This window comes from Heptranchias perlo, chromosome 7 (assembly GCF_035084215.1).
Source record: "Heptranchias perlo isolate sHepPer1 chromosome 7, sHepPer1.hap1, whole genome shotgun sequence".
Taxonomy (NCBI): Eukaryota; Metazoa; Chordata; class Chondrichthyes; order Hexanchiformes; family Hexanchidae; genus Heptranchias; species Heptranchias perlo.
This window is the reverse complement of record NC_090331.1, coordinates 86,255,016-86,268,742: the sequence shown is the minus strand read 5'-3', so window position 1 is coordinate 86,268,742 and position 13,727 is coordinate 86,255,016. Positions and strand designations below refer to the sequence as shown.

Here is a 13,727-nt window from a genome sequence, read left to right as displayed (position 1 = left end):
GATTGTGCTGGAATACAATTCTGCTGCTGCTGATGGCCCAAAGTGCATCATGGATGCCCAGTTTTGAGCTGCTAGATCTGTTCTGAATCTATCCCATTTAGCACGGTGGTAGTACCACACGACACGTTGGATGGTGACCTCAGTGTGAAGACGGGACTTCGTCTCCACGAGGACTGTGCGGTAGTTACTCCTACCAATACTATCATGGACAGATGCATCTATGACTGGTACATTGATGAGGATGAGGTCAAGTAGGTTTTTCCCTCAGTGTTGATTCGCTCACCACCTGCCACAGGTCCAGTCTGGCAGCTATGTCCTTCAGGACTCGGCCAGTCGTGGTGCTACCGAGCCACTCTTGGTGATGGATATTGAAGTCTCCCACCCAGAGTACATTCTGTGCCCTTGCTACCCACAATGCTTCCTAACATGGAGGAGGACTGATTCATCAGCTGAGGGAGGGCGGCAGGTGGTAATCAGCAGGAGGTTTCCTTGCCCATGTTTGACCTGATGCCATGAGATTTCATGGGGTCCAGAGTCAACGTTGAGGATTCCCAGGGCCACTCCCTCCTGACTGTATAGCACTGTACCGCCACCTCTGGTGGGTCTGTCCTGCCGGTGGGACAGGACATACCCAGGGATGGTGATGGAAGAGTCTGGGACGTTGGCTGAAAGGTATGATTCTGTGAGTATGGCTATGTCAGGCTGTTGCTTGACTAGTCTGTGGGACAGCTCTCCCAATTTTTGCACAAGTCCCCCAATGTTAGCGAGGAGGACTTTGCAGGGTCGACTGGGCTTGGTTTGCCATTGTCGTGTCCGGTGCCTTGTGGTCCATTTGGTTTTATTCTTATTATGACTTTTCGTAGTAAGATTTTACAACTGAGTGGCTTGCTAGGCCATATCAGAGGGCAATTAAGAATCAACCACATTGCTGTGGGTCTGGAGTCACATATAGGCCAGACCGTGTAAGGATGGCAGGTTTCCTTCCCTAAAGGACATTCGTGAACCAGAAGGGTTTTTACAACAATCCATTAGTTTCATGGCCACCATTACTGATGCTAGTTTTTTTTAAATTCCAGATTTTTTTAAATTAATTGAATCCAAATTCCCCAACTGCCATAGCAGGATTTGAACTCATGACTCTGGATTATAGTCCAAGACCTCTGGATTACTAGTCCAGTAACAGAACCACTATGCTACAGTTCCATACCACTAAGATTGAGATGCCATTTGTGTGAAGCAAACAGCGGAGCAGCGTAAATCGACCAGCAAATTCTGGAGATTAGCAACTCACGGCGTATCTCTGAATCCCCAAAACTTGCTGCCCAAATTACACAATAATAACTGCGTGCGTCGTTACCTCGCCATTATTTTTCCAGCAAGATCCAGCCCATTGTGATTTGTACAATGCGATGGTTAGACTACAGTTAAGAGTACTGTATGCAGTTTTGAGCTCCCCATTATCAAAGGGACATCAAAACCACAGAGAGGGAACGGTTTAGATTCACCAAGGATGATACCAGGGATGAGAAACTATAATTATGAAAAGAGACTTGAGATTTTGAGACTATTTCCATTGGAGCAGAGAAGACTAAGAGGAGATTTTTAGAGGTTTTAAAAAATGATGACGTGTTTTAATAGTGTGAATAGGGCAAGACTATTTCCTCTGGTTGGAGAGTGAAGGTCAAGATTAGGAGAGATTTCTTCACGCAGAGAGTTGTTGCAGTTTGGAATGCTTTGCAACAGGGAGTAGTTGAGGCAGAGACCATTACATCTGTTAAGGGAAGAACAGATAAACATAAGAAGCAGGGTACGATACTCGACTAAGGGGAGAGATCCGGGCAATGGGATTAGTCTTTGGTTACTTTAGCGAAGAACTAACGTAGGCAGGATGGGCCGAATGGCCTCCTTCTGTGCTGTAAACCTCCATGGTTCTAATTGACCCGTTAATGGTAATTCTCGCCTTTAAAATCAATTGCAAAGTATTGGCAGAAACCTCCAATAATGAGAACTGTGGGATATCAAATCAAAACCACCAGCGAGAGATTTTTGCATTAGATCTACAACCCTTCGAGATCTCTGCGTTCGTCAATTCTGGCATCTTGTACATGCCCCACTCCCTTCGCCCCACCATTGGTGGTCGTGCCTTCAGCTGCCTAGGCCCTAAGCTCTGGAATTCCCTCCCTAAACCTCTCCTCCTCCTTTAAGACCCTCCTTAAAACTTAGCTCTTTGACCAAATTTTTGATCACCTGTCCTAATATCTCCTTCTTTCGCTTGGTGTCAATTTTGTCTTGTCTGATAACGCTCCTGTGAAGCGCCTTGGGACGTTTCATTACATTAAAGGTGCTGTGTAAATGCAAGTTGTTGTAATAAAATCATCACAAGGTGGCCTTAAATACTCCCTGATAGGCCCATCATTCTGATATGTTGGAATGAGGGTTGAGACAATGGGCTAATTGATTCAGTCATTTTATGCTTGAGTCACATCCCCTAACATAGAATCAGCAGGTTCTTACACTATACAGATCATTTTGTGAGGTCCCAATTCTCCAACTTGAGCTTGCTGTTAGCAAGGCTCCGAGTGAACAGCACGACCTTGCACAATTACTTCTTACAGTCTCACACTTAGCTTTTGCTGCATGCTTTAGTCAGCAATCTGTCCCAGCATAGAACCTACTGAAAACTGCAATTACATACCATGAACAATTCAAAACTAATACAAAAAATATTAGCAAGAACAATCTGCATCAAAATGTAGCTATTACAACTGATTTGGTTACTTATCACATAGTCAGTTCGGAACTTAGGAACAGGAGTAGACCATTAAGCCCCTTGTGCCTGTTTCGCCATTCAATTAGATCATAGCCGATCTCCATTTCCCCGCCTTGCTTCCGTAACCCTTAATACCGTTACCTAACAAAACTCTATCAATCTCAGTTTTGAAATTTTTAATTGACCCCCAGCCTCAACAGCTTTTTGGGGGAGAGAGTTCCAGATTCCCACCACCCTTTGTGTGAAGAAGTGTTTCCTGACATCACCCCTGAATGGCCCAGCTCTAATTTTAAGGTTATGCCCCCTTGATCTGGACTTCCCCACCAGAGGAAATAGTTTCTCTCTGTCTACTCTATTAAATCCTTTAATCATCTTAAATACCTCAATTAGATCACCCCTTAATCTTCTATACTCAAACCTAGTCTATGTAACCTGTCCTCATAATTTAACACTTTTAGCCCCGATATCATTCTGGTGAATCTGTGCTGCTGCTCCTTCAAGGTCAATATATCCTTCCTTAAGTGCGGTGGCCAGAACTGAACACAATACGCTAAACGGGGTCTAACCAGAAATTTATATAACTGAAGCATAACTTCCACCCCTTTGTATTCCAGCCCCCTTGAGATAAAGGTTAACATTCTATTAGCCTTTTAAATTATTTTTTATTATCTACCTCACTGGTCGTAAACAAATACCAATTTTGGCTACTTAAGTTTAGTCAAATAACTCGTTGGAATAGCTGGCATCAATGGTCAACTGTACAATGATCCAAGATTACATTTGGAGGGTGTACCAAGAAAGAACACCTTTGTCCAAGATTAGACGTTAAAATTTTTAAGTAGCAGCCCAGAAGTTTCAGGAGAATGGTGCCAGACTCGTTTTACTTGGCAGATGCAGAGCGTCCTGAAAAAATTTCCATCATCCATTTCATGAAGCCAACTTTGTTGTTGTATTCAATAATGTACTCAGGGTAGATCTGGTGCTTCTCAAATATGATGAAGATCGATGGGACGGAGTCATTATCCGTGCAGCTGTCGTATAGATTGGTGTATGAGCCATCTTTCGAAGGTGGCCGACAATAGTTTTCCCTTCCTTTGAAAAACTGGCCAACCAAAACCCTTGCGAGAAACATAGTCTTGGTGGCTGATGTTGTAGGAGTAAAATTGTCTGCATAGGAGGCGTCTGTGGCAAAGTAACTTCCTAAGGGTGGAACAAAACACTTTTTTAGTTTATGCATTAGCTGCAAAAAAAAATGAACAAACTAAAATGAGGCTGTATCTTCCAATGTGTTGCTTAGCCATCCCCAAATGTGACCAGTCGATGCAGGAATATTGCACCTTGAGATGGAGTGAAAGTCTCATCATTGGAACAGAATCAGATTACCATCCAACACAATCCACGACCTTCTTAGTCTGGTCCCATTATTGGAACAAATATGATTCCAAATGTTAATAGATCAACCATACAAAAACTGATCATCAGGATTGCAATTCAGAAAAAAAAGTCCACTTATCAAGTGATGTCATCAGTTACTTGCAATGGATGGAAGATCAGGGGCCAGTGGACTTGTGATTTTCTGATGGACACGCATGGTGTGTGTGGTAAACCAAGGACTCAGAAAATCTACCCTCAAATGTGAAAATCTTCCCCATCCCTGCTATATTTTTTCCTCTTACCCACTTTGGCTTCTTGCAGATGAGGAAGTGTACTGGGGTGTAGTTTAGAGGGCACCAGCATCCCTCCTGTACCTCGTGGAACTGGCCATTTTTCATGTGTAAGTCTGGACATTAAGTTGTGACGATAGGGACCATCACAGCAGAGCCTGATCTGGTCCTCACCTGATCAAAGCAGACAAATACACACAATAACACACACGTACTCACACTCAAACACACACACACCATATGTAAACACACACAAGTACACACACGCACACACCATACGTAAACACACACACACAAAAACTCACATACACACAAAAAAACTCACACAAATACATATACACACAAAAACACACAGCATAAACACAGACAAAAAAACACAAACACACAAAAAATACACAAATACAAATATACACACAAAAACACACACATGCAAAAACACACAAACACACAGACACACAAGCTGGATGGTGACCAGGAGCAGACACCCCTGTCCATTTCCCTTCCCCCCAGGCCTGGAAAATTGGTGCAGGAACAGAGAGTCCTGGGGGTGTACGTACACAAATCATTGAATGTGGCAGGACAAGTTTAAAAGGCTGTTAAAAAAGCACATGGGATCTTTGGCTTTATAAACAGAGGCATAGAGGACAAAAACAGGAAAGTTATGCTGCACCTTTATAAATCACTGTTAGGCAGCAGCTGGGGTATTGTGTCCAATTCTGGGCACCACACTTTAGGAAGGATGTCAAGGCCTTAGAGAGAGTGCAGAGGAGATTTACTAGAATGATACCAGGGATGAGGGATTTCAGTTACATGGAGAGACGAGAGAAGCTGGGGTTGTTATCCACAGAGCAGAGAAGCTTAAGGGGAGATTTGATAGAGGTGTTCAAAATTATGAAGGATTTCGATAGAGTAAATGAGGAGAAACTGTTTCCACTGGCAGGAGGGTCAGTAACCAGAGGACACAGATTTAAGGTAATTGGCAAAAGAATCAGAGGCGAGATGAGGAGAATTTTTTTTACGCAGCCAGTTGTTATGATCTGGAATGCACTGCCTGAAAGGGTGATGGAAGCAGATTCAATAATAACTTTCAAAAGGGAATTGGATAAATACTGAAGGGGAAAAATTTGCAGGGTTATGGGTAAAGGGCAGGGGTTTGGGACTAATTTCAAAGAGCTCGCACAGGCACAGTGGGCTGTATGGCCTCCTTCAGTGCTGTATCATTCTATGATTCTAATTGTCACATCCCCTTGCCATCCTGGCTAAAAAGCATTCCCACACGGATCAAATTGTAGAACACTATTCAGTATATTTACCCATGAGTTGAGATCATTAAAATCAGTTTTTACTGTTTCCCACCAAGAAATTCTGGGATATTTTTCTGGTGGTAAATCGCTAAGGACCTATGGGACGTCCTGAGACCATATGACCATAAGAGATAGGAGCAGGAGTAGGCCATTCAGCTCCTCGAGTCTGCTCCGCCATTTAATGAGATTATGGCTGATCTGATTTTTACCTCAACTCCACTTTCCCGTCCTTTCCCCATATCCTTTGATCAAAAATTTGTCTAACTCCGCCTTGAATGTATTCAATGACTCAGCCTCCACAGCTTTTTGGGGTAAAGAATTCCCTGGGAGAAGAAATTCCTCCTCATTTCCATCTTAAACTGGCGACCCCTTATTCTGAGACTATGTCCCCTAGTTTTAGATTCCCCCATGAGGGGTAACATCCTCTCAGCATCTACCCTATCGAGTCCCCTCAGAATCTTGTATGTTTCAATAAGATCGCCTCTCATTCTTCTAAACTCCAATGAGTATAGACCGAACCTGTTCAATCTTTCTCATAAGACAACCCTTCCATACCCGGAATCAACCTAGTGAACCTTCTCTGAACTGCCTTCAATGCAAGTATGTCCTTCCTTAAATAAGGGCACCAGAACTGTATGCAGTACTCCAGGTGTGGTCTCACCAGCACCCTGTAAAGTTGTAGCATGACTTCCCTGCTTTTATTCTCCATCCCCCTAGAAATAAAGGCCAATATTCCGTTTGCCTTCCGGATTACCTGCTGCACCTGTATGTTGACTTTTTGTGTTTCATGTACGAGGACACCCAGATCCCTCTGTACTGCAGCATTTTGCAGTATTTCTCCATTCAAATAATATTTTGCTTTTTTATTTTTCCTCCCAAAGTGGATGACTTCACATTTTCCCACATTATATTCTATCTGCCAAATTTTTGCCCATTCGCTTAACCTGTCAATATCCCTTTGCAGACACTTTGGGCCCGATTTTACCAGGGGTGCGGGTTCTCGGCGGATGGGCCAGCGGGCGCGTGGGTAACGCGCCTGGTGAAATTAGTGGGTTTCCCACGCGATCGTAGCAGGCAAACCACTAATTGGAGCCACTTACCTTCTCCTCCGGGTTCCCCGCTGCTGATCTGCGCGTCGGGCGGGCTGCACATGCGCAGTAAGATCTGTCAGCTGGAGGCGCTCTATTTAAAGGGGCAGTCCTCCACTGACACATGCTGCAACCAATAGCAAAGATGACTGCATGGAGCAGCCCAGGGGGAAGGCTGCTCCCAGTTTAATGATGCCTCACCCCAGGTATCAATACATGGGGTGAGGAGGAGGGGGAGGACCGAGATCTTCCACCCGGCGGGCGGGAGGAAGCGGCCCGCCTCTGTCACCAGGAAGGCCTGGCTCGAGGTGGCAGAGGAGGTCACCAGCGCCACCAACATATCGCCCACCTGCACACAGTGCTGGAGGCGCTCCAATGACCTCAGTAGGTCAGCCAAAGTGAGTACACGTAGTCTTTCCCCTACACTCCGTCTGCCACATCACTGCCCCCACCCTACATCTCCTTCGGCACTGCCAACACTACTCTGTCACATCACCCCTCATACCCACTCAAACCCCATCCTCATCTTACCTGCACCTACTCACCTCACCAGTACTCATCCCACCACTACCACGCAACCCAATCCTCATACAATCTCATGGCTCTATCCCATACTCACCCTCTCGTGCATCTCTCTCACGGCCAGCCTCACTCAACCTGCCACCACCTGTGCTGCAGCCACAGGGCATGCATCACATATGTGCAGTAGGCAGCGTAAGGCAAACGTGTCGTAAGCATGAAGGGGATGCACAAGGGTGTTTGAGGGTTTGTCATGGTTGTTACTTATATCGAATTTCAGAACAACTCACATCACACATTATATTGGCACCACTACTGCCATGTCTTCGCGAATCCTGTCCGGTTTGTGCAATAATGTCCGCTCCTGGGTGTCACTATAAGGACCCACCACTGATGCCACCCATTGTGTCACTGCAGAGTGGGTGTAGGTGTATTTGCAGGGCTCTTCTGCGCAGACAACTGAGAGACATCGGCGATGTCCCCGGTTGCACCCTGGAAGGCTGCGGAGGAGAAGTTCGGGAGGGCAGTGGTGACTTTGACAGCGACAGGTAGGAAGATGGTGCACGGGCCAGCCAGGAGCAGCTCGGCATGAAAGAGGCTGCAGATGTCCACGACTACATGTCGACTGACTCTGAGCCTCCGTGTGCACTGCTGCTCAGAGAGGTCCAGGAGGCTGGGCCTCGGTCTGTGGAACCTGTGGCGAGGGTAGTGCCCTCTGCGACGCATCTCTCTCTGCAGTAGCCCTCCCTCCTGCTGTACAGGTGGATGTGTCACAGCACTCTGTTGTGGAGCTCCACGTGTCAGAGGTGGACGGCGTGGATGGCGAGGCTGGTGAGGCTGGTGATGCTGTTCGCCCTCCGAGGAGGTCATGACTGCAGCTATGGCAGCCCCCATCCACAAGATGTACATCTGAGGGGGTCCGCAAGGTAGGTACATGTCTCCGGACCCCGGGGTAAGTGTGCAGGTTGGTGACTTTGACCGTCAGGAGGAGGGTGGTGGAGGCCAAACTTTGTCCCAAGTGACAGAGTGGCCTCCTGAAATGAGTGAGGGTCTCCCCCCCTCCACCTGTCAAATGGACCTTTGCAGCTGCAACACGTCCATTCGATCTGGGAGTGTTTCCCCCAGTGTGGGAAACAGTCCCATGTTGATCCAAAATCACACACAGTCCCTTAATCAGGTCAGTTAATGACCTGAAATAGCTACATAAATACTCTCAAGTGGCATCCCGCTGGCTTTAATTGCCTGCTGGATTCCCACCAGCGGGGGCTGCGCGCGCACGCCGGCGCGTCAGCGGGGAACCCGGAAGTGGGCGGGATCGAGGCGGGATCCGGTCGGGATCTTGGATTTTACGATTTTCGGGGCCCCCCCGCCGAGAACGCACCCGTTAGCGGGTGGTAAAATCGGGCCCTTTGTGTCCTCATCGCAACTTGATTTTCCACCTATCTTTGTATCATCAGCAAATTTGGCCACAAGACACTCTGTTCATTCATCCAAGTCATTGATATATATTGTAAATAGTTGAGGCCCCAGCACTGATCCCTGTGGCACCCCACTAGTTACAGATTGCCATTTTGAAAATGACCTTTTCATCCTGACTCTTTGTTTTCTGTTAGTTAGCCAATCCTCTATCCATGCCAGTATATTACCCCCAACACCATGAGCTCTTATCTTGTGCAGTAATCTTTTATGTGTCACCTTATCGAATGCCTTTTGGAAATCCAAATATACTGCATCCATTGGTTCCCCTTCATCCACCTTGCCCATTACTTCCTCAAAGAACTCTAATAAATTTGTCAGACATGATTTCCCCTTCATAAAACCATGTTGACCCTCCTTGATTGCATTATGAGTCTCCAAATGTCCTGCTAATACTTCCTTAATAATGGATTCTAGTATTTTCCCAATGACAGATGTTAGGCTAACTGGTCTATAGTTACCTGCTTTCTGTCTCACTCCCTTCTTGAATAGGGGTGTTACGTTTGCGGTTTTCCAATCCGCTGGGACCTTTCCAGAATCGAGTGAATTCTGGAAGATTACAACCAGTGCATCTACTATCTCTGTAGCCACTTCCTTTAAGACCCTCGGATGCAAACCATCAGGTCCAGGGGACTTGTCAGCCTTTAGACCCATTAGCTTACCTAGTACTTTTTCTTTGGTGATAGTGATTGTTTTTAGTTCCTCCCTCCCCTTTGCCCCTTGATTTTCTACTATTATTAAGAACATAAGAAATAGGAGCAGGAGTAGGTCAATCGGCCCCTCGAGCCTGCTCCGCCATTCAATAAGATCATGGCTGATCTGATCCTAACCTCAAATCTAAATTCATGTCCAATTTCCTGCCCGCTCCCCGTAACCCCTAATTCCCTTTACTTCTAGGAAACTGTCGATTTCCGTTTTAAATTTATTTAATGATGTAGCTTCCACAGCTTCCTGGGGCAGCAAATTCCACAGACTTACCACCCTCTGAGTGAAGAAGTTTCTCCTCATCTCAGTTTTGAAAGAGCAGCCCCTTATTCTAAGATTATGCCCCCTAGTTCTAGTTTCACCCATCCTTGGGAACATCCTTACCGCATCCACCCGATCAAGCCCCTTCACAATCTTATATGTTTCAAAAAGATCACCTCTCATTCTTCTGAACTCCAATGAGTAGAGTCCCAATCTACTCAACCTCTCCTCATATGTCCGCCCCCTCATCCCCGGGATTAACCGAGTGAACCTTCTTTGTACTGCCTCGAGAGCAAGTATGTCTTTTCTTAAGTATGGACACCAAAACTGTATGCAGTATTCCAGGTGCGGTCTCACCAATACCTTATATAACTGCAGAAATACCTCCCTGTTTTTATATTCTATCCCCTAGCAATAAACGCCAACATTCCGTTGGCCTTCTTGATCACCTGCTGCACCTGCATACTAACTTTTTGATCTTCTTGCACTAGGACCCCCAGATCCCTTTGTACTGCAGTACTTTCCAGTTTCTCGCCTTTAAGATAATAACTTGCTCTCTGATTTTTCCTGCCAAAGTGCATAACCTCACATTTTCCAATATTGTATTGCATCTGCCAAATCTCCGCCCACTCACCCAGCCTGTCTATATCCCCCTGTAGGTTTTTTATGTCCTCCTCACTCTCCACTTTCCCTCCCATCTTTGTATCATCTGCAAACTTTGATATGTTACACTTGGTCCCCTCCTCCAAATCGTTAATATTGGTATGTTATTAGTGTCTTCTGCTGTGAAGATAGATACAAAATATCTGTTCAATTCCTCTGCCATTTCCTTGTTTTCCATTATTATTTCCCCAGTCTCATCCTCTAAGGGACCAATGTTTACTTTAGCTACCCTCTTCCTTTTTATATACTTGTAGAAGCTTTTACTGTCAGTTTTTATATTTCTTGCTAGTTTACTCTCATAATTTATTTTCTCCCTCTTTATTATTCTTTTCGTCATCCTTTGCTGGTTTTTAAAGTTTTCCCAATCTTTGGGCTTACCAGTAATCTTTGCCATGTTGTATGCTTTTTCTTTTAAACTGATACTATCTTTGAGTTCCTTAGTTAGCCATGGTTGGTTCACCCTTTTTGTGGAGTCTTTCCTCCACACAGGGATATATTTTTGTTGCGAGTCATAAAATATCTTTTTAAATGTTTGCCACTGCTTATCCACCATCATATCATCTAATCAGTTTACCCAGTCCACTTTAGCCAATTCCGCCCTCATTCCTATATAATTGCCCTTATTTAAGTTTAATACAGTAGTTTCAGACCCAAGATCCTCGCTCTCAAACTGGATGTGAAATTCTATCATGTTATGATCACTGCTTCGCAAGGGATCCTTTACTTTGAGATCATTAATTAATCCTGTTTCGTTACCCATTACCAGATCCAAAATGGCCTGTTCCCTGGTTGGTTCCCTGATGTATTGGTCTAAGAAACAATCCCTAATACACTCTATGAACTCCTCCTCAGGACTATTTTTGCCAATTTGATTTGTCTAATCTATGTGAAAGTTAAAATCGCCCATGATTATTACATTACCTTTTTTACAAGCCCCCCTTATTTCCTGATTAATATTTTGCCCTACAGTGTAGCTACTGTTAGGAGGCCTATATACTACTCCCACCAGTGATTTCTTTCCCTTGCTATTTCTTACCTCCACCCAAATTGATTCGACATCTTGATCTTCTGAGCCAAGATCATTTCTCACTATTATACCAATTTCATCCTTTATTAACAGAGTTACCCCACCACCTTTACCTTTTTTCCTATCCTTCTGAAATGTTAAATAACCCTGAATATTTAGCTCCCAACCTTGGTCACCTTGCAACCACGTCTCTGTAATGGCCACGAGATCATACGAGCTCGTGAAAGGTGCCATATAAATGCAAGTTCATTCTTTAATTCTGATTCAGATTAACTGGACCCATTAGCCCAGCTTTGTAAAAGTGTCTCTAACATTTGCTTCTCTCGAAAATGAGTTATCAGGTTTATTTTTCAGGCTGAGGGTGTAAATAGAAATTCATGTTCTCAGTCGCCCTGATTTTCCCGATTACCTTTTCCGTATCCTTCACCATGTGTCCCACAGATCCTCCAGTCAATATTCCCCTGACAGATGATAGCGACAGGAGAGGAATCCCAGCCATAGAAAAGCTGCTTCTCCAGCACCTCTTTACCGCCATTTTTCTTCTTCATTTGTTCCTTCTGCCTGTCTCACAAATACAAACAAACAACAGTGACCATCACGGAACTGACAAGAGAAAGATTAATTTCCAGTGTGGCTCACAAAACACAAATGTCTTCTTTAGCCGACTTCAAAATCTACAGAGCTTAGAGAAGAAGTATGGATGGAGAGAAACTATTTTCTCTGGTGGGGGAGTCCAAAACAAGGGGGCACAATCTTAAAATTAGAGCTTGGCCATTTAGGAGTGAAATCATGAAGCACTTCTTCACGCAAAGGATAGTGGAAGTCTAGAACTCCCCCCACCCCCCCACCTCAAAAAAGCTGTTGAGGCTGGGGGTCAATTGAAAATTTCAAAACTGATATTGATGGATTTGAGTTAGGTAAGGGTCTTAAGGGATATGGATCAAGGGCATGAAAAGGAGTTGAGATACAGATCAGTCATGATCTCAGGGGCTGAATGGCCTACTCCTGTTCCTATGAGGGAGGGAAAAAACAAAAATGTTATCTTTGAAAATCCGTATCTACCCGGCCTCTCCACTTTTGCTTCGTGTGGGCAATCTCCCCTTCCTATCATCACCACAAATCCCACAGTCTAAAAGCAAAAGCAAAATATGGTGGATGCTGGAAATCTGAAATAAAAACAGAAAATGCTGGAGAAGCTCAGCAAGTCAGGCAGCATCTGTGGAGAAAGAAACAGAGTTAACGTTTCAGATCGAAGACCTTTCGTCAAAACTGGAAGATGTTAAAAGAGTTAAAGTTTTTGAGCAAGTACAGAGCCAGGGAAAGGGGAGGGGAGGAAAGAATAAAAGGGAAGGTCTCTGATAGGGTAGAGGGATTAAATGATAAGAGGGATCCATTAAGGAAGTAGTAGCAGGACATTTGGAGACTCATAATACAATCAAGGAGAGTCAACATGGTTTTATGAAGGGGAAATCATGTCTGACAAATTTATTAGAGTTCTTTGAGGAAGTAACGGGCAGGGTGGATAAAGGGGAACCAATGGATGCAGTATATTTGGATTTCCAAAAGGCATTCAATAAGGTGCCACATAAAAGATTATTGCACAAGATAAGAGCTCAAGGTGTTGGGGGTAATATACTGGTGTGGATAGAGGATTGGCTAACTAACAGAAAACAAAGAGTCAGGATAAAAGGGTCATTTTCAAAATGGCAATCTGTAACTAGTGGGTGCCACAGGGATCAGTGCTGGGGCCTCAACTATTTACAATATATAACAATATACTACAAAATCCTGCGGTACAGAGGGATCTGGATGTCCTCATACATGAAACACAAATAATCAACATACAGGTGCAGCAGGTAATCCGGATGGCAAACAGCCTTTATTTCTAGGGGGATGGAGTAGAAAAGCAGGGAAATCATGCTACAACTGTACAGGGTGCTGGTGAGACCACACCTGGAGTACTGCGTACAGTTCTGGTGCCCTTATTTAAGGAAGGACATACTTGCATTGGAGGCAGTTCAGAGAAGGTTCACTAGGTTGATTCCAGGTATAGAAGAGTTGTCTTATGAAAAAAGATTGAACAGGTTGGGTCTATACTCATTGGAGTTTAGAAGAATGAGAGGAGATCTTATTGAAACATACAAGATTCTGAGGGGACTCGATAGGGTAGATGCTGAGAGGATGTTACCCCTCATGGGGGAATCTAAAACTAGGGGGCATAGACTCAGAATAAGGGGTCACCCATTTAAG

The 13,727-nt window shown here is 44.6% G+C and overlaps 1 protein-coding gene across 1 annotated transcript in view; it reads right to left on the bottom strand.

Moving 5' to 3' along the window:
• Positions 1-2,451: 2,451 nt before the first annotated feature.
• Positions 2,452-13,727, bottom strand: part of LOC137323931 (protein mono-ADP-ribosyltransferase PARP12-like) — a 41,503-nt gene continuing 30,227 nt past the window's right edge. The window contains exons 11-12 of the mRNA XM_067988045.1: positions 11,887-12,038; positions 2,452-3,970 (exon numbers count right to left, since the gene is read on the bottom strand). Coding sequence (XP_067844146.1) covers positions 3,651-3,970; positions 11,887-12,038 — 472 coding nt within the window. The 3' untranslated portion in view covers positions 2,452-3,650. The remainder of the gene's footprint in view (positions 3,971-11,886; positions 12,039-13,727) is intronic.